Genomic DNA, 21,685 nt, shown 5'->3' on the forward strand with positions numbered 1-21,685 from the left:
TCCCGAAGATTTGATTTTCAGCACCAATTTTGAAGTTACTTGCAGGCCCAAATGCAATTTGAAGTCCCTTGAAATCCTCGTGGAAAAATATGATTTATGTCAATGGCTGGTGAGCTAACCAATCAGGGAAGCCAATGAAAAAAAAAAAAGATAAGAAAAAGGTGTGCGTCCAAAAATCCCACAGTGTCAACCTGGGGTGAGGCTGAGCAGGGGGTTAAATAGTCGGGGACGGCACTCTCTGAACGCACACACATCTTTCCCTGTCAAAAGCATCCTGTTAAAGTAGGCCAAGGCATGTGTATCAGTGTGTGTGCGTGTGTATGTGTGCGTGTGTGTTCTACACAGTGGCTCACGCTGCTGTAATGGAAAATGACACTTGCAATCTGTCTCGTGGCAATAACCCCTCTTCAGTGCTCTTGTCTCCACTCCACACACGTGCACGCGAACACGCACACACACACACACACTCTATGTTTCTGTCACTGCATCAGCCCCGGGCCGTCCTTGTCACTGCGCAGCTTTATTGCATCACTTTAACGTGACAACAAAGGAAGACATTGTGGATTCGGCCTGCCGTGTATGAGGAGAAGAACGGACCCACGCATTAACTACAAGCGAGACAGACGGAGAGCGCACACACACACACACACACACACACACTGCATTTTCTCTTGTGAGTCGTGACATTTTTGGTCTGCCTGTCAAAGCAATGACAGAAAGACAGACAGAACAGCAAGACACTCCTGCCACACTAACACTGCTTTGCATGTCGGAAGCCTTTTCAAACAGGGCTGAGCTGTGACTTTAACCTCCCGTGTGTTTCCGCGTTTGTGCGTGCATACATTTTTGGTGCATGTGACACTGATGGGTAAAGACTGTTATTTCGGATACTATCATAGTTTTGGCCCCGTGTTGGCTGTTTGATTGACAGTTGGCTTGGCTTTAGAGTGGCTCTGCTCTGCCGGACAGCGGAGGCGGGGCCCGCCCATTGCAGTTAACGCGGACGCTGCTGACAAGTGCAAACAGACGCAGACACACGCACGCGCACACACTTCTCCCTCTGTTTATGAGTCTGTTTGAATCTTGAGATCCATCTCTGTCTCTTTTTGTCTTTCTTATCTATGTGTGAATGTTTGTTCCATCTGTGTGTCGATCGGTTTGAGACAGAGCGCATTGTAAGGTCTTAAGAATAGCCCACATTGTCCTGTGTGCTGCTCAAAGATAGGGCGACAGACATGTGAGAACCATTAGACCAATGGCAACAACAGTCCAAACAGCAGTGAAGTGCTGCTGCTCTGCTGACTAGCATGAGTGTGTGTGTGTGTGTGTGTGTGTGTGTGTGTGTGTGTGTGTGTGTTTGACCTGTTGGAGCCTTAAGAGCCAATGTGCTCCAATTCTGCGCTGATGTTGAAGTCTTTTCATGAAAATGCTTTCATGCCCCAGTTTTCCAGAGAAGATCATGTCTTTTTTTTTTTTTTTGAGGTGAAGAAAAAAATTAAGCTGATTGGTTGATGAGATTCGTCTCGTCAGTAACGGCTGATGCTGCTGATAAGGTTACTTGTAGATCACTTTCCCATCTGTGCCCAACAAATACAAGAGATACAACTGACGCAAATTAAATGACAGTAACAGAGTCTGTGATCAAACCTGCTGCAGTAAAAGTGAAATAAAAATGATGCTCTTCATTTCAGCTTTTTCTACGTGAATGGAAAACCACCTACTTTACAAATTAAGTTCAGATCACATGTCACAACATGTACTTCACAACCGCTGAGCATAGTTTTATATTTTCTTCTTTGCTCTGGTGGGGCTTTGCTGAGTTAAAAAAGAAAATAATTTTTTTAGGGAAGAGGAAGTATCCAATGAAATACTTTTGATTTGCAGGAAATTTAGTTTAGTTTGATTCCTAAAGATTAAAAGTCAGGGTATCTCAGCAATTAGTGCCATTCTTCTACTTTATATTCATTATTATCTCTTTAATTGACTGTTTATTGTGCGCGAATGTGTACACATTTGAATTTTAATATGTGCTGTGGCCAATGTCCAAACAATTTGGAGAAGTTTTTCCCAGTTTTCAAATTTCTAATCTTCAGTTTTTTAAATCGTCTTCTTTTATAAAAATTTGTGATGAGAGTGCCAGCTTATTGGTTAGTTATACCAATTCAAGATCAATGGGCTTTAACTCACTGAAAATCTGCCCATTACAGTTTCAAACAGCAAAAAAGTGCAGTTAACACAACTCTAATTCGAGTCTAAGTTTGATTGATGTGTCTACCAAAACATTGATTAGATGATCAATGTTCATACAGTATCTAATTATTGAATTTTTTATTTAATGAAAACTTTATTATTCTGATTATTAACGCTGATAAGTTGCCTACATCAACTTTATTCAACAATGTTATATAATTTCTTAATTTTAACTCGTCACAGACACTGTTTTGTTCATCACTACTGCTTTTCTTCCTGAACATTCCTTTCACTTTCCCCAACAAGACACCCATGACTCTTTGAGTAGGCTAATTGTCTTCACAATGCTTGGCTCAGCAGAGACCAGAGTCTTCAGTTGGGGATGATAACCTTGTTAGTGTAATGAAACAAACCAACAAAATGTACGAGTACTGCACGATGAACAGTAAACCGGAGCTAAATGTGACTCAGTCAGTAGGCTAGAAAGGGGCAAGCAGTCCTGCATTTTTCTGCGCTTTCACATGGTTAACTGATACGAGGAGGGGGCAGGGAAACTTACACAGAAAGCTCAATGTTAGAGAGCGGGTTGGGTGTGTTTGCTTTTGGGTGTAAGAGTGTGTCAGACAAACCGACATGACCTAACAAACAAGTGTCCAGTGTGTTAGTGTGGACGCCTCCTTGAACCAGCATCACAAGACTGCCTAGTGTGAAGTTTGGAAAACAAATATGAGTTCAATTCGAGAAAGAGAGAAAGGAGAAGACAGAAGTACGATAAAGATAGAACCAAAATCTGCCAGAAGGAAAAAATTAAACGTGGAAGTGTCCCCCTCTCACTTTGTCTTTGTGAACATGTATAGATGGATACCAGCTACCAGCATCGCCACTCTGAAGCCCACCACCCACCATCTGACACACACGCAGACAGACAGGAAGCTTGTGAGCTCTAACCACATGTAATGGAGCCTTAAATAGCACTGTTACACACTAGTTACACACACTGCTGATCATTGATATTCATAGTTAATCATCATTTTACTCACAAACAAGGAGCCACATTCTAAAATTAAGCAACGGCTGTGAGTGTAGGAAGGGAGCTGGTGCCAAAAAAAATGGTGATGCATACAGACACACAAACACACAAAAACTAATCTTATACTAAGGATCAAAGTTTCATGGTAACAGTTGAGCTGTTTTAAGAAACTCCAGACAGCTGTGCGTATGTGTAGATGTACTTGTGTCGTGACTACGGACAAGGAAGAATGGATGTTTTGGAGAAAAGCAAGGAACAAGTGAGTGTGAGCAGGGTACGGAGGGAGGGACGGTGGCTGAAGGTGGAGACGTAGAAATCATGTGTTGCCTTAGGAATGGAGAGTTGTGCTAAAAGTAAACACAGTTATAAGCCAAGCCAATATAAACAGGCCTTACTAAAGGTTTATTCACTGAATACTGAAGCAAGTGTCCTGTTTTCTCTTCAAGATGTGGTCTGATAAGATTTTTGAACAAAATGCCGGTGATGGGGTGATATTACTTTTGGATTTGAATTTTGTCTTTCAAGTCCTTACTTTATTGAGAGAAGTAGCTGACTGTTTAATGAAGAAAAGATATTCAGCACACAAGGTTGTAAGTTAATAAAGGAGTCATATATCCTTTTAACGCATGCTCAAAATGTTCCTCTTGGAGGGGAAAAGTTTATACTTCACAGTTGAAATTGAGATCTCAAACACATGAATTGAAATGATTTATTTAGTTGAACTGTTGACCTTCAACAGTTAACCTGCTGATGTATTCATCAGATGTCATAGATTCTGAACCTTGGTTCAGAAATCGGATCTGACAATGTTTTACAAATTGCTGATTTTGAACAATGTATTGAGTAAATGAATCTGTTCTCAGAAGCCACACTATTCCAATGCGTAACCCTGACTGATTTGATTGAATAATGGGAAAATTGCTGAGTGAATTCTCTCAGCTTCAAACTGATAAATCTTACCAATAAGATTAAAGGGCAAGCTATTTCATGTGGTGCTTCTTTTAAGTTAGAGGAGCCACAAAAGTCATTATAAAAAATTTCAAATTGAAGCATAAGAAAGAGAGATACTCAAACAAGTCCAAGAGATCCATTTCCCATGTGGCAACATATTTTGGTAAACTTTTCCAGCCTGTAAAACTAAATTCAAACAATGTCACTAGAAATTTTTATGCAAATTTCTTCCCATGTATTTTAAAAGCTGTTCTTTGTGTGCATTCTAGGTGTCTAGTTGTGTCTATAACAAGTCTCGACTGTGTATTAATGATTACTGTAGTATCATGTCATAATGGCGCCTTTATAGTCACTGACTGTGATGTTTTGGAAAGGCTACAGAAACACACACCTGGGTTACAGACAAGACTGGCGTACAGCAGCTGATTTGCTTTGTCGGTATTACAATGAGCCAGGAGGCTTTGTGCTCGTGTGTGTATATGTGGATGTGTGCATTTCATCCTGTGTGTGCACGCCTGGATCTGAGTGTGCGTATGTTTGGATGTTTGAATATGTGTGTTTGCGCCCGCGCGCGCGCATGTGTGTGTGTGTGTGTGCGTAGGTGACAACCCCAGCCCCAAACTGACTGGCATCTGGCGGTGGCAGTTGTTTTAACAGCTGAGCTGACAGCATTAATCCGAACGCACCCAAATCAAAAGGAGACAACACCTGTTCACTGCTCCTGAGCCCAGCCGAGGAAAAGACGAGGGAAGAGGGAGGGAGGAGGGAGAAAGTATGAATGGAGGCAGCGAATGAAAGAGATGGAGGGGGAGTGATTAGAAGCAGGTGGAGAGAGTGACACGGACAAAGGGAGGTAGGAGGAGAAAAATGGAGAGAAGGTGGCAGAGAAGAGAAACAGAAGTGAGGATAGGGCAAGGACTGAAAGCAAGGGAGGGAGGAAAGAGAGATAAGAAGGAAGGATGAGGTAAGAGAAAGAAAGGGGGGTGTGGGGGGAGTGGCATACTGCCAGACAACACACACACAGCAGTCTTTTCCCTGAGCGAGGCAGAAAGGGGCAGTGGGCCAAATGAGGAGGGAGGAGTGAAAATAGAGGGATGGGAGGAGAGAGGTGAGCGGACGGAGGGAAGGATCCCAGAGGGAGAGAGACGGACGAGGGGGATGCAGGAAGGGAAGTACAGCGATCCAGAGCAGCATTAGAGCTGCGGCGAGAGTGGCTGGTGATGGCTGCTCTGTTTGCCAAGCAGCAGCGAAGGGAAAGAATGCAGCAGGCGTGAGGGGGGTGGGAGTGGAGAAGGGCGCTAGAGATGCTTGTCTCCCAACATCTGGCTCAAATAAGGCTGGACCGCATTGAGGGCTCAGGGTCGTGACCCCTGAAGCTGACAACACAGACCCCCACTTCATCTACAGGACCCGCCCTCTGACCGGATAGCCAGGGGTTAATTAATATAAACCCTGCGGCTTCAAAGACCGACACACTGACTGGTTCACGGGGCAGCTGAGTGACTGGCTCCACTGCTGACTGAGTATCGCAGCGGCTAACAGTGTGGCTACATCTCTGTAGCGTTGGTCTCCTTGCTTGTTGACTTGTTGACATATTGAAAGACTGAGTGAGTCAGCTGCTGCCTGACTTGTTGCTCTGTGAATTACTTAAGTGCGAATGGTGCAAAAACAACATACACTCAACCGCCAATGCGCATCAAAGAGGCAGTGGCGTTAGCGTTAGGGTTGACCCGTGGGTGGTGATTATGTGGACTGTTGGCATGTGCCCATTTGCTTTGCTTGATGGCTCATTGGTAGCTGTGGCTCCTCGGTCAGGTCACACAGGCTTGAATGTTTGTCATCAAGCATGGGCCAATTCACTCTAAACGTGTGTTTTTTTTTTTATTGCTATGCATGAAGGTAATGTAACAAGAGCAGTGATACCCACAAATCCCACGCCTCAACTCAGGGTCTTAAAGCCCCTTTTTTATCCATGTCAGGCCTTAAATCCTGTGCTGGATGCTGCTGACAAGGGTAATGGGAGACTGCAGCTCTGATTTTAAATTGCAGGAATCAGAACGTGCTACCTTGTACGCGGATTATAAAGTGACACTGGGGTGTTGTTTCTGTCACATATATTAAGTCTTAGTTAATAGACTCTAACAGAGAGCTTCCTTACAATCTATACATTATAGCATCCACTGAGCTATAATGCTGCCTATATTTATATAATTTATATTATATAAAACATACAAACTTTACACGTACAAACACATCACCAGGGTGTCGGAAATGCACTTGAATATCATGATCTTTGAATCCTTTGTCTGACAATGATGAGCTTATGTTTTCACAATTCAAATATCACTTTTTGAAAACAAATAGTTTACTCTGGTTCCTCTATGTGTACTGACTCATTAACAGGTAAGAATCATATACTCCTCATGTTACTTCCATGTAATTTCATTTTATTAATACTTATATTGTTGTTAAAATAGAAAGTGTTCATGAGGAACAGTTCTAGTTAGTACATTCAAAAAATGTATTATCATAAGGAATTTGGGAACAATCAAAATACAAGCAATTCAACCTCAATGCTTAAATATCATTTTGCATAATTTTTTCTAGGAAACTTCATTATCAGGATCTGTCAAGTGAAGTGTGGCCCAATGACAGAAAACTAATAAAAAAAATAAATAAATAAATCCACAAAACTGATGAATGTATCACATCTTCCACCTCTTTTACCCTTTATTCGGCGTTGACCTAGAAATGGCTCTATGCACGCACTGTATAAGACGTGCATGTTAATAGAACAGTTTGGAAAGCCTGCAGTAAAGTGATACCCTTTTTATATATTACTATGGCACAATGTCAAGATTAAAAATCAAGCATTTCATTCCAAAATGTGACATCCACCTACTCAGAAAGTAACTGCTGGTATATTGGTAAACCAATTACTGGAAGATGTTGGAAAAGAAGTTATTGGACAACTTGATGAGGACATAAAGTTAAAAATTTCTGTGTGTGCAAACTAGTTGAACTTCAAGCATCAGTGCCTTTCCAGCGTTTTTCTGTGTTTTTGTTACCTAAGTGCCTCAGTGAAAAGCTTTAATACTTTTCTGCTGCATTTCATATCCTTTTGATAAAGTAATAGGGGGACAAATGAAAGTCGCCGCACTTTTACGCAAAACTCATTAATCTCACAGCCATTTTGCACCATAAAAACATTCCTCCGTCTCTCCATGGGAATGGGAGAAAAGACCAAGAAAGGGAAATAACAGGAAAGGAAGAAAAACAACAGGGTGTGCAAATGAAGAGAGTTTATGAGAGGGCTGAATAGACAAATCATGAATTCCACTGATTTGGTCATGGGACATGGTGTTGAATGGAAGTGAATGTGTGGATGCCAAAATGTTGGGGCCTGTCTAATATTTGGGAGTTGGTGACAGAAGCCCTTTATGTTGGACAGTCAGACTTACGCTTGAATCAACAGACATCAAAATATGCTCACCCAACAAATGCACAAATACGTGAGACAAGCAGCCTTTCCCTCTACCTGTTTCATCCCTCAGTACCAAGACACATTCTCAAATACAGACCAGCGTGCACGCACTGTACTGTAGGACAGTCAGATAGTGAGTAGGTCACAATAGCTAAGCTATGGAAGCCCTGTCTAATTCATGAACCTCAGCTTTTGTCCTTAACTTAATGCCACGCCGGGAGGCCAATAACACACACAGACACACACACCATCAGGAAAACCACAGGACCCTCTCCCTTCTCTCTAAGCCCCTTTATGCTCCTGTATTGGACAAAAGCTGGGGCACTGCTTCTCCCCCAAAAATACGCACACATACACACAGACACGTACACACTATTCATCTCCTTAATATCGCTCATCTGGACTGGGGAGAATGGTAGAAAGGAGTTTCATCCCAAACGATTGTCTCGTGCAAGGCTGGAGAGAAAATGCTACGTTGAAAAGCAGACGCAAAACAATTCAATAAGAAAAAGTGACTTGAATGCGCCTTTCATCGAGCCAACAATGGCAGGCCCCACAATAGGCCTCAGGTTCGCCCCATGACGTTGCCTGTTTCTCATGCCACAAAAGATAAAGAAGAAGAAGGGGGGAAAAAAAACAACAACAAAACATTAAAGAAAGAAAATGGAACTGACTCGATTTGAATTGTGAGCCGTGTCCACAATGATTTTTCCTCCATCTACTTCGAATGCTGTGAAGTTAACTGACACAATGAGGCTCGGATGAATATGAAGAATGACAAATAAAACTGGAACTGGTATCCTTAGATATGAAACATGAAGCCGGAGCTCTTTCTCCACTTTACAGTGAGCTTTATTTGTGCAAAAGGATGCCATTTCCTTTTGAATATTGTGATCTTTCTGAACAGAGAATGCTTGATTCTTACAACTGAAGGTTTTTCATTTTTCACTGCCGGGTCATGCATTAGAAGGTGTAGTATAAAAACCAGATACAGAGAGTTCAAATCTCTTTGGTGAGGGGTTCATGGCTGAGTTAAAGTCATAAGCGTCATGTCAACTTCTCTTTGGTGAATGCTGACCGCGTGTTTAAAAACTTTTAATTGGCAAGCAGGAGGACAAAATCTTGCTTTCTCTTCCTTGCTTGAACTGTCTTTCCTGCTCGCAGTGAATTAAAAGAAGAAGAGGGCAAAAAAACAAAACAATTCTCTCTTTCAACCTCCCCCTCTGTGTCATTTCACTCGCCTTCCTTTTCCCAGCGTGAGAAGAATGATCGCAACAAACAATAGCTGTGAGAGTCCTGTTGCACTTCATGTTAATTTATACAACTAACTAATTACCGACAAAGGGTGGAAATCACATAAAGACGTTTGCCCGCTCCCACGCTAGGGCTGTGAACCTGCTGCTGTATGAGTGGGTGTATATGTGCAGTGAGTGTGTGTTTCAGTCCACCAATTCCCCTTAGGGATATGTGCTTAAAAGTCGCAGGTCCTTGTGATGACTTGCAAGGATTATATATTCTATTGTTGATGTTTATAGTGTGTGTGTGTGTGTGTGTGTGTGTGTGTATGTGTGTGTGCGCGCGTGTATGTTTGACATAACCCCCCAGATAGCAGAGCAGTAGAAGGATTAGGCAAAGTGAAGGGGTGGGGGGGCTGAACTGATGGACGGATGAACGGCAGTGCCTCGACCCCTCCACTTCTCAGCCCCCCCCCCCCCTCCCTTTCTTTCACTCTCTCGTTCTTCTTGGCAGAATGTATCCGCCCTTCCCATTGTCATCTATTGGAGTGAATGGAGGCGTGAGGGAGCTCTGGTCACTGTGTGCTTGTGTGGCACAATGGCCTTGCCTAAGTGCTGTCCTATAAAATGCCTCAGTGCTCTCTAAAAGCAAGACCCGGGTTCCCTCCCTTCCTTGAAAGTAGATGAAGTGCTGTGTGTGCATGTGTGCATGTGTGTGTGCGAGTGTGTTTCGTGGCATCAGTCACTGAGCTGGCATTTTCAGTATGGAAACCAGTTCCTTGGAGCAGCAAGTACACTCAGCCATAAAAACGCCATTCTGGTTGACCTCGAGGTTGCAAGAGCGGCTGTAAACCTGCGAGCTGCACCAGTGTGTGGATGTGTGTGCGTGCAAGGCTCAGTGTGCATGAGTGTGTGTCTTGTATCCTCGCACACGTGTCCAGATCAAGGCCATAAAATATAAAGGCAAGGGCCTGACCCTGACCTGCTCTGTGAAACAACAAGAATGTTGCCATTTGATGACCCAAACAACACGACAGCCAGCAGAGGAAACTGACCAATCAGAGATCAGTGAACAATCAGATGAGATAGCTTTTGCTGCTACCTTATCAGTAAAACTTTGTGTTTCAGGTTGTTGCTTTGAATAGCCATTTGCATTTTTTGAGGATTTTTTTTTCTTTTTTTTTCTTTTTTTTAATTTTCATCCAAAATACAAAATGATGGTACAAATCAAAATTTAGTTAGGACAATCCATTCTTTTCATGAAAACCAGTTCTGTTCAAATGAGCATCAAAGTTTGATTTGCAGACCTGGACAAAGTTTCAACTGCTTAATACTTATTTACATTGTATTGTAAAGGCCACTTCAAAAGATGAAAATGTCATCAGAGAAAACATGTTTCTAGGAGAGGACCTTTGTATATTTCTGTTTACATCTGAGCTTCAACTAAAGAGGAGAAAACATGAAAAGTCCCAGAGGCTATGGAGCCCCAGTGACGGGTAGCAGAGGGTCAACAGACGGGCCCAGAGATGGAGCTCAGCTGGCACTTTATGGCAGCCACTTACAGTCAAAGCTGCCATGGAGAGAGAGAGAGAGACGAAGGAGAGGAGCAGAGAGGAGAGGAGAGGAAAGGAGAGGAGAGGGGAGGAGAGGGGAGCAGACGAGAGGAGAGGAGGAATGAGGCTGAGTGTCTGGTGAAAGTCCAGGGAAGTGGAGGCACTACTCCAGGGGCCGAAAGGAACATCTGTGCCCCATTTAGTGATGTTTCTCCTCCTTTTAATTTCCCTTATTTTTGTTCTCTCCTATTTAAGAGTTTATCAACTCAGTCTCAGCCAATCCATCTACGTCTAGGGTGTGTGTTTTGTCCCACGGCTGGGCTGATAGATTATTACTAGGCCTTGCTCTGCGGCACAGGAGGTCACCGTGGGTGAAATGGCAGGTCCAAGGGAACCGTCCACCTCATGTGCGCGCGCCTGCTTGTGCAGCCATCTCTCGTGGGCCTGAGTACCGACTCTCCTCTCGACCCTGTGCCTTCCGCACTGGGCTGCACTCTGCCCTCATTCATTCCACATAATAACACACGCACACTCTCCGGCACGAGCCATTCGCCAAGCGGCCTCTTTCCTCAAGTCGAGATAAATACAAGGACACACACATAAACACATAGATACACACAAGGCAATGTCATGGCATTCTTATCTTTGCCGTTCCTCCCTGTTGCTCCCCCAGAATATATTAAAGACGGCGACGAGCAGTGTTTGGCTGTGTGTGCATCTCCACATGTATGTGCTGGTGTGTTTTGAGTGTGTATCTCCAGGGTAGCAGGTGGCCGGTGGAGTAAGACAGGAGATGAATGAAGAGAGCAGGAGAGCGGTGGAGCATGGTTGGGCCAGGCCGTGGGGGACAACGCAGTTAGTCATTTATTAGAGGCCAACACACACACACACACACACACACACACACACATACAACACACCTAGACCTTGCATCCATGCAGGTAAATGTGATGCTTCCCCTAACACACACTCATGCATACGAACATTCTGCCACAAATACCTATGCAATTACGCATACACAAGTATCCATGCTCCCACACAGCACACACACATACACACTGACCTAGTATCTACCACTCTACATTCATCTAGCGTAAGTAGAGCAACACTAGCCACATACATAAAACGATATCTTTCAAACTTCAACCACACTTGTGTGTGACTCCGTGTGTGTATGTGTCTGTGTGGATGCGTGTGCGATACCTCGCTCAGGGGCAGCCTTCGATAAGTTAAGCTTCACTTTCTGTTATGAGATGTTTATTGTTTTCTGACCCATTTTGTGTCTTTGGCCTCTTGCTCACATCCCTCCTGGTGTTAATGTTCATAGACTAAATATGTGCGCGTGCGTGCGTGCGTGTGTGTGTGTGTGTCATTGATCCAGCTGGAAGCAGTGTGTGTAAGGGAGAGAGACAGAGAGAGAGAGAGCACTAATATTCCAGGCCTTTCATAATGATTAAAGCCTTCATTAAATTTTCATCCCAACCTGCTGTTTGCTGCTAATGGCCTTCCTGAGCCACACAGCCAAACAATAGCTAGCCAGGCACAGAAAAGGGATTTCTATCTTGCGCTCAATACTGCCCCTTGTACACCCCCTCCACCCCATTTCCCTCTGCTTCTCTTCATCTTTTCTCAGCTTCCCTTTTCTTTCTTTACTGTCTTTTCTTTCTTCCTTTCTCTTCATGCTTGGCCTAGGTTTGTGTGTGTGTGTGTGCTGGGTCTTGAGGCGCCGGGGCCTTTTGTTAGCGCGTTTCATTTAAACGTAGGGCAGATAATGCTCCGGGTTGGTTTGGATGCCACACCACTGTGGCACTCAGCTAATGGGGTCTGTGAAGACACTGCTCTATCTCTCATTCACTCTCTTCTCCTTCTCCTTCTGCCTTTTCCTTTCCACTTTCTCTTCCACCCTCCCACCTACCCTCTCCCTATCGCGCTCTCTCTTTCTCTCTGTGCTGTCTGACTCATAAAGATCCATTATTGTTGTTTTTTTCCTGCGCTGCCAGTTCATGAGGTCCAATGAAGCAGCGAACAACCCAAAACAGCTCAGTTCAACAAACAGAAGAGCTGTTTTTTTCTTTTTGGTAAAATGTGCCACAACAGGCCTCTCTATCGACTGGAATAAAAACAACCAGCCAACAAGAGCTGACCAGCAGTCTCTGCTTCTTTCAAAACCTTACAGAAAAGCCTGGAAAATAAGGTTAGCATGTCGCAGCTTGAAATGAAAGCCTGTTGATGCACTGAGAGCACACAAACACACACAAGCACATGGGCACCTACATTTAAAGACAAATATACGCTGTGTAGCTCCTGCACTGTTCTTTAACCTTTTGGGCACAAAAGACTGTATTTGAAGCTGCATACAGTTCACAGAGATGTTTGAATAGAAATCTTAGCGTGCAGCAAAGCTGGATTTAGACATTAGAGGAGAAGTATGGAGGTGTGTAAGAAGAGCTAGTAGATGTTTCACCATGCATCTGCTTTAGACATCTCTCGGAGGAAATGAAATCTGAGCAAGAATCTGAGTCAGACCAGCTCCCAATTACACTCCAATTATAGTCTGGTTTTAAATCTGTGTGCCAATCTGTCTAATAAAGGCGTGAGTCTGAATGGGCCAGAGTGTATCACATGCGGTTTAAAAGTAGCGCAGCTCACTTAGAAAAAGCTCAGTGTGTATTGTTTGGGTGCTTTCAAAAGCTGCACCCAGAACCGAGAGATGCTGATCAAAGCGGGACGATGTCTGGAATAAAACTGTACAATAGAACGTACAGTTTGGGCTACAGTGAATAGTCCATTAATAAATGCTCCAGCTCCTAAAGACTCCAGCCAAGTTCCCATGTTTTGTTTGCCAACTTCTGAGGAAAGTATGTACATTACAGTCTTTTCCGTTTGACCAGGCTCTGATTATCCTTCGGCCTATTCATGCCAGGTGTGACTCTGATCAGATCTGCCTTAATCAGGTCTGTTTTGATTTTGGTACACTTACCAAGACCAGTAATCTGTTTGTCTTAAGTGCCCTTCGACAAGGCAGCAGCACCCCCCCCAGCTTCAGGGACCGGTTTTTAAAAGTGACACTGAGCTCCATGTGTTGCACAGAAACTATTTCTCTACCAATAAAGCACCACGTTATTTATATTCCTGTGTCCTCCTAAAGGAGATGGACACCTGTTGGTGATCCCCTTATCACATTATCACTATCACATGCATTTCATAGTGACAGATACATACGTATCTGCCCAGTGGAGATCGGAGTTGGCCATGAGCTAATTTTATCTCTTTTCCTAACTCCAACTGTTGGCCCTAGGCTAAATTTGAGAATGAAAAGTGGGGGCTAATGAAGTTAAGCTATGTAGCCCAGGGCAAAAATCTGGTTTAGCCTCCTCAACAGTGTGTGAAGTCTTTATCTGAAGCCTGGGAGAGCATTTAACGAAAAGGTTACAATGGTAGCGGGAAAGCTGATAAGTTACATTTGAATCTCAATGATTGTTGAGCTCAAAGAAATCCAAAATAATAATAATTACAGCCAGGAAACATTTGGAGAAGTGGTAAGATATCCATGCATTTTTGCAGGCTTTTTAAACACTCAACTACACATTTCACACGCATGAGACATGTATGCATACACATATCTTATTTGTCAGGTTGTAATAAATATGCAAAGCATGGTGGACAATAGGCCCAAACAGCTAATGCTGTCCGTCTGAGTGCTGGAAAAACAAAGGCTCGCCTCTCATCTGAATGTGAGTGGGTTCATAAGAGAGGGCGAGAGAACAAGAGAGAGAAAGAGAGAGAGGGAGAGATAGAGTGAGAGAGCCATTGACAAAACAAGACAGAAAGAAAGAAGTGAGCAGGGACAACAGAGTGTGATAAAAGGCGCAGAGCCAGAGTGACAGGAGACGACAGAGTTGTAGATCACACATCTGGCTGCACAAGCATCCCCTTTCATTGCTGACCTTCTGGCTCGTTCTTGATCAGCTCCTCCATCTTGCGCTGTTTCAGTGTGTCCACCACGTCTGCCAGGCTGCCCTTGCGTCTCTCAGGGGTCCCCAGGGTACCCGTGGCCGAGCCCCCGTCGCTGCAGGGCCGTCCCCCACCTCCACTCTCCTCTTTGCCCGGTGAGGTAGAATTGTGCTGGGGGTAAGGACTCAGAGAGCTCCCCTTAATGCCGTCCTGGTCCTGGGAGGAGAGGAGGAGAGGTTTGGTAAGGAAAGAGAAAGATTATTTGTTTCAAAAATCACCTATACTTGAAGGTATAAATAAACTGTTGAAGGAAAAAAGTAGGTAGACGTGGGGAAGGGAAAAAACTGGCACACACCCACTCATTATCTCCATCCTTTCCTTTCCTTCTCTAGCTCCTTTTATTCTTTCCATCTTCCCTTCCCATAGCCCAGCGCGACCAACTTTCATCACCGGCCAGTTATCTCAAGTTAGGGCATAGTAAATTCTTCTTCTCTCTCTTTTTCCCTCACATCCTCTGGAATCTGCATTTGACTGACTTGGAGGTACTTGACAGAACAAGCACATGAAACAGCAGCAAAAGACTTTGCACACTCTTAGAGTTAGGCTAACTCTTCAATATAAAAGCCTTCAACAATTCTGCTTTGAGGGATGTCCAACGCTACTGTACCGAATCCCAAGCCCAAGTTTAACTGCTGTGCCACTTTTGTCCTAAGATTTGCGACAATTAATGCTGAGGATGCAACTCCATCAAACAGAAGAATCACAAACGCATACACACACACACACAAAAAAAAAAAAAACAACCCAAAGATAAAGCTTTGGAACAAAGTCAAATCATTTCCATAAACTTATGAAAGGATAGAAAGGGGTAAAAAAAGATAACAGACAAAATAGCAATCAGCATGACAGCTACAAAATATAATATATACAGCTCAAAGTAGAGCTCTGTGACTTATGCCAAGCTGTCATGATGAATAATTATCCTGCTGTCTTGCGGCAAAATTTCCAGTTTAAACATGTTAAGTTTAATGATCGTTAAAAATCATGTTCCTCTTAAAAAAAACAAAAACACCAACATCAACAAAAAAAAAAACCTACACTGTTGGAGACAAAATATTATTTAAAAAAGTAGTCATACAGAAACAAATGATGAGGATACTTCAACTTTTACAATGAAAGGAAAAAAAAACCTGCCTATTTTTAAACAGAGGTTATTTTTAAGGGGGAGAGGGAAGCATGTCTGAATCTTGACACTAACTGAGTGGTAAGTAACTTCCAGTGCTTTAATCTTTGACCCAATAAAACCTTTGTTTGTTTGGAAAGGCCTCATGACAGATTTAATGCCGGCTCAGCCCAATTAATGGTGACACTGACTGAGCGGAAGGAAGGCATCACACAAGAGCACACAGACATTATCCCTTTTTACACATACTGGCATAGGTGAGTGGAAGGGCTGTAGCACATAAGCACATTAGAGTGTGGTCCCACTTGCACAAACAGGTGTGTTAAAGTGTGTGTTGTGCTGTTTAATTACAGAAACAACTGAGTGAGTAAGTGAGTGAATCAGCCTGCCAGTTCTTTGTTCATGGGAGGGTCAATGGTCCACAGGGTTAATCTTTGGCAAATCTCGCTACAGCATGGAGCAAGCCACCTGGGACAGCAGCCCACATATACAGTACCTCTGCTTGTGTGTATGAGTGTATGTGTTTGTGTGTGTGTGCGTGTGTGTGTGTGTGGCAGACACAGACAGACAGACAGAGAAAGAGAAAGTCAGTGGTACATTCTTGAAATATTAATGATATTATGGCATATTAATCCGGAGATGGTTTTTCTAATCATTAACTGGCAGGCTGCTGGTGGAAGTGAACTTAATACTGAGATCACAGTCCACACCGATGTCACCCAGACCCCAGGTGACTCTATTTTCTATTCTTTTCTATTTTATAGGTAAAGTTTTTTTTTGTTTTTTTTTTATAAAAGCATCCATTTCAGCTGAAGAGACAACAACTCCTTTAAACAAAGTCTCAAATCGTTCCTCAGCGTTCCACTGAGAGAATAAAGTCAGACAGAGGCTTTCAATGTTGATGATGCTTTCATTGTCACTGGCCAAATACAATATGAGAGGTACAGAAGAGCATTATCACATGGCATTTTCTGCACTTCACTGACTCTCCACGGCTCTGTGTGTTTCCACACTCTGAATAAGTCAGCACGCTCAATAATTAACAAATTCTCTCCACACTCCTTGCACTTGCATTGTAACGGGGGGACAGAGTGTGACAGCAATGATATGGCTGTAACAGTTGTATATATACTGCATTATTGTGTAACGAGGCGTCATTCAGACGCTGTTGAGACTGCTAACTCACTGGCTGTGGGCTGCGCTGCGCTGGGAAAGTGTCTTGTGATCTTAAACCGCTCAAAGACTTTACTCTTCTCCCTTCACCACCTGACCAACTTACAGCTCCCCCTGCTCTTGTTTTTCTTTGTTGCTTCTTCTCTTCCGTCACCCTCTCTCTGTTCTTCAGATTAGGGAAATTCAGGCTTCAAAATGAGCGGCTTTGTGATTTTGAGTTGCATCAGGACCAGCACAACATGCAAATGTAGGGAGAGAGAGAGAGAGAAAGTGTGAGCGGGTAGAAGTCCAGGAAAGAAAGAAGGAAAGGCAAAAGAGACGGAGAGAGAAGCGATGTTATTAGAGAGGGAACGAGAGAGAGGGTTGAAAGAGACACATGGAGGAAGCAAGAGAGAGAGAGAGACAGAGAGGGAGGAAGGCAGGCATCTTTAAGGCAGCGGTCACACCTGTCACATCCCATTTATCTAATCCAGCGCCTACTTAAAACAGCCGCACTCTTTCTTTCGAGAAAGATGTCGCGCAAACAACAGAATAAGAATCTGGTAGGGAGACGGAGGGGAGAGGAGGGGGGAGGGTAGAGTTTTTGGGGGGGTGGGGGTTGTCGGATCGCTTTCCTCTGTCAGAAAGCTGCCAGAGAGATGTCATCTCGCTGCGTCCAACAATGAAGGTCATTTCCCAATCAAAGGGAATTAGCGGGGAGCCGTGGTTTCTTCAAAGACCTGGTACATTAGGGCCCTTGACATTATTTATGTGTGAAGTCAGACAGACAGGCTCATCCCAAAGGCAACTTAAATCGCTTCTGATTTCTTTTTTTTCCCCATCAACCTCTTAATGTATAATCCATGTGTGTCGCTGGCGATTTGCACCGCAAAGTCCGAAACAGAGGGATCAAATAAAAAAACAAAACAAAACAAGGCAGAAGACAGGCTCGCCATTGTAAATGGGTGTCACTCAGATTGTGTGCGTGCGTGCGTGCGTATGTGTGTGTAGTGACATGTCCCTCTGCTCCTACACTCACGTGGGTTGCAAAACTTTTCTCATCAACATGCATTTATTCATAAGTACAAAAAGAAATTCTGGATACTGTAAACGTTCTTGCCCTCCTCTCGGTGCATGTGTGTGAGCAGGTTTCTGCCATTTCTTTGCATATATGTGTGACATTGCGAGTGCACATAGCCTGTAGGTGTGTGTGTGTGTGTGTGTAAATATGTGAGTGCCTGCATACATGTATTTATATGCACTGGATGTGGCAGGCTGGCAGTGTGGGCGGTTCTGCCTTTAGTTTGCAGATGTCAATTCTCTTCCAAATGACTGGAACAAAGTAAAAATTGCGCCTCACTCTCTTTATCCTTTTACTGCCTCTGCAATGGAACCGAATTAAACAACTTTTGTCTTCTTAAGCTCATCTGTGAGGGGATGTTGGTTTAAAAACACTTAACTCTTGCCAGAAAAGAGGGAAAAAAATCCAAATGCTATTTTTTTTCCTACAGCCAGCACAGATGCTGCTGTTCATGTTCTTTTTTTTTTTTTTTTATTCCCTTCGTCTTCTTCTCTTCCTCCTTCTCTGTTGCCCAATAGAAAAAAAAAAAAAAAAAACTCACTCACTCTGTGCTATAGCCTGACATGTCTTGGACTGTGCAAGGTGTATGTGTGAAAAACAATATTTGATGCTTGGCGCGTCGTCCCAGATCAAGGCATGGACAATGTGGCAGTAGGAAGAACTGGAAACAGCTGCTGAACTAAAATACATGCACAAATACACACTGAGAGAATGTCACTGATCACTCCTGCAGGGGGGTATAGACTTAGCTCTGCGCCAGAGCTGCCAATCTCGACGACATACACTTAACACATAACACACCTCCAATACACTTCCAAGCACACACACACACACACACACATACAGCAAATCCTTTTACATGCCATGGCCAAACACAGAGACTGTCAGTTTTGACTTGGAGATGCCTCGGGCTGGGACAAGCAGGCAAACACATACATTACTTTTATCCTCCTGTTCCTACCATACAGTTCAACTTCACCATGGAGAAAAAAAAAAAAAAAAAAAAAAAAAAAAAAAAAAAACCAACCCAAAACACTGATGATTTTTTACTATCTTCATTAATAAACCAATACTTGTTAATATAAGTATTATTATATAGGCATTGATTGACATATTAAATTAAAATGAATGCAAGTGAACGACTTGAGAAATGCTAATTGTCTGTTCCAACTTATTGTCCTGGATTTACACACGTGCCCTCCCTTATCTAAAAAAAATGCAGCTGTATTTTCTGTATTTTAAATAACAGTTTGGCTGAACTGTATGCCAGGATATTTTACCACGACCCCTCGCTGTTGACAGGCAAGCGTGTGTTGATTCATTAGTGCATCACTGGCATGAGAAATTAAGTGTGACCACTGTGTCTCAAGACTGTTCAATGACTGTGTTAAATCTGTCAAATTCACGAGCACACACACACACACACACACACACACACACACACACACACACACGCAATCACACATACAAATTAAACAAAAAGAGGGACAGAGAGGGCTTGTGGAGGCAAAATGAATAAGAAATAATTCCCGATGAAATATCTATAGTTTTCTATCGTATTTGCGTGCATGTTGCCTGTTAATGAAATAATTAGTGTTTGTCCATTAACACATTTATGAGAGAAGATGCTTTCCTGTGCCTGATGCGAAAACATTTTTTTTTCTGCAAAACACAAAAATAAAAGACCTAAGAGAAAGAAAGCAAGAGAGAAAGATGTGAAAAACGTGTGTATGCACTATTCACATTCAATGAGGCCCGTTATAAGTCACTGTAATGGTTTCTATCACAAATAAAGGTAGAAATCCATACTTAGATAATCTGTGGGCGTGTCCTAACTAGATTTGTTGTGCTGACTGGGCACTGAACTTCTACTAAAATCTTTCCCATCAGGCATTTGAACTGAGCTGCTCTCAGCCAATCAGGGTCCAGCTGCATGTTGAGAAATTCATTGGTAAAACACCCTTTTAGCTGAACTACATTAATTTGCAAACGATTATGGGCAGCACTGTTCTTATACAGAGCCATGGTTTGTTCAGAAACTGAAAAAGCCTAAAAAGTGAATAATCCGACACCTTTCAGGCTTTTAAAATACGTGAGTGGGGTTTTTATTCTGTGTGTGTGTGTGTGAGACTGTTCAGCTGCAGCAGGCAGGTAAAGTGGTCTGGCCAAAGCCGAGCAGGCAGGCGAGGAAAGCAGGATGAAGAGGTCAGTGTGTAGCTGAACGCTTCTGTGCCGCCGTGTTAATTTACTATGACAAGATAAAGCTGTAATCTCACCCTCCTCCCCCACACCCCTCCTTCTCTCCCCTCGCTTTCCCCCGCTGTCTCACTTCCAAGTCAACCAGTTGCCTATGAGCCATTTACTTCCCCCTATCACTTTACGACAATTGCCCTCAGAGAGAGCGAGAGAGACCCCCACCTACTCCCTTAGAGCCCCACCAACGCCCCCGCCTTGTTGTAAATCTCCTTCTCCCTCTACACTTCTCTTCATCCACTCTTCACTGACAGTCAGCGGCAAAGGGATTGAAAAACTTAACACACCTTACAACATGCCAAGCAGGCAGTCGGATAAGCCCCCATCCCACCCGCCAGACACACACATCCTGCTTGCCACTTAATAATCCACATCAACTATTATGCTGTGTATGAGAAATAAAATAAATAAAAATAAAAATAAAAAACACACATATACACACACACACACACACACACAATTGAACAACGCAAGTCCTTCCAGTACATAAATCAACAATAGCTGGACTAAAAAGCAGTTATGTGTCATTTTGAAGATATTTACCAATTTTTCATAAAAGGCCAAAGTCTGCGCACAGTGTTCCTGAGTGATGTTTGTATATTTTAGCTATTTTGTATAGATAGTAAATATGACATACAATTATCTAAATGAACCGGCGATAATCTAATCACTGTCCTCAACAGGAACAGATAACCTGGTGTATGTGAGTGTTTGCATATGTGTGTGTGTGTGTGTGTGTGTCTCCCCCACAGTCCCAGGACTTTGGTTTACAGTCGGCACCTGCCACACATGCAGAGTCCACCGTGGAAAAGGCCTGCAGGCTAATCAGCGGGCTAATTACTGAATTAGCTTTCCATTACAGCTCCTAAGCACCGTTTCATTGTTTTATCATCAGAATGGGGGAAAGGTCGACGGTCGTTATCAGAGCACTGTTGTGACAGGGTGTGTATCTGTGTGTATCAAGGTGAGGCTCTGGGGAAAGCACACTCACTATGTCCCACACTAAGTGGAAACATGCTGCAGCAGGACGAAGGTTCGTCACATTTTTGCCATAGATGGATTAATTTCATTAAAAAAATGAAAAGTACATAAAGCAAAAGCATCACTACACACTCCAGATTCATGTACTGAGTAGCTGTATACTCACAAGCATACAGAGGTTTTGCGATAAAAACATACACTGCAACTATTAAACACACAATGCCCAGGAAACTGCACACACAATGTGACACTTCATCCCAAAGAAAATGACTCATTGCAATGGCTCACATTTTTGCAGTCACGCAACAAACGGGCTCAAGGCAACGGCTGGTGGCGTGCGGATAAAAGCAAGAACACGTGCATCCCAACAGCAGCCTTGAACCTTCAGTTTTTTCCCCCATTAAGAATAAAAAACAAAAATACAAAAAAAAAATACAAAAACAAAACAACAACAACAAAACACAACCTCCAGTTCAAAGCACCAGAATGTTTTTCACTCACAGAGAAAGTTGAAATCTGCCTCTTTAGAAATTGAACTTTTGCGACTATCAGATACATATATTTTGTTTCCTCAATGTTGTGGGTTTTTAAGGTGACTCTTCAGTCACTATAAGAGAAATAAACAACTTGCTAAAATC

The 21,685-nt window shown here is 43.1% G+C and overlaps 1 protein-coding gene across 7 annotated transcripts in view; it reads right to left on the minus strand.

Annotated features, from left to right (window-relative positions):
• sox5 (SRY-box transcription factor 5) overlaps positions 1 to 21,685 on the minus strand; it is an 86,701-nt gene that overhangs the window by 52,118 nt on the left and 12,898 nt on the right. For all 7 annotated transcript variants that reach the window (XM_029495226.1, XM_029495229.1, XM_029495228.1 and 4 more), the window contains exon 3: positions 14,391 to 14,613. In XM_029495226.1, the coding sequence (XP_029351086.1) occupies positions 14,391 to 14,613 (223 nt within the window). The remainder of the gene's footprint in view (positions 1 to 14,390; positions 14,614 to 21,685) is intronic.

The sequence above is a fragment of the Echeneis naucrates genome, chromosome 23 (genome assembly GCF_900963305.1).
Source record: "Echeneis naucrates chromosome 23, fEcheNa1.1, whole genome shotgun sequence".
NCBI lineage: Eukaryota > Metazoa > Chordata > Actinopteri > Carangiformes > Echeneidae > Echeneis > Echeneis naucrates.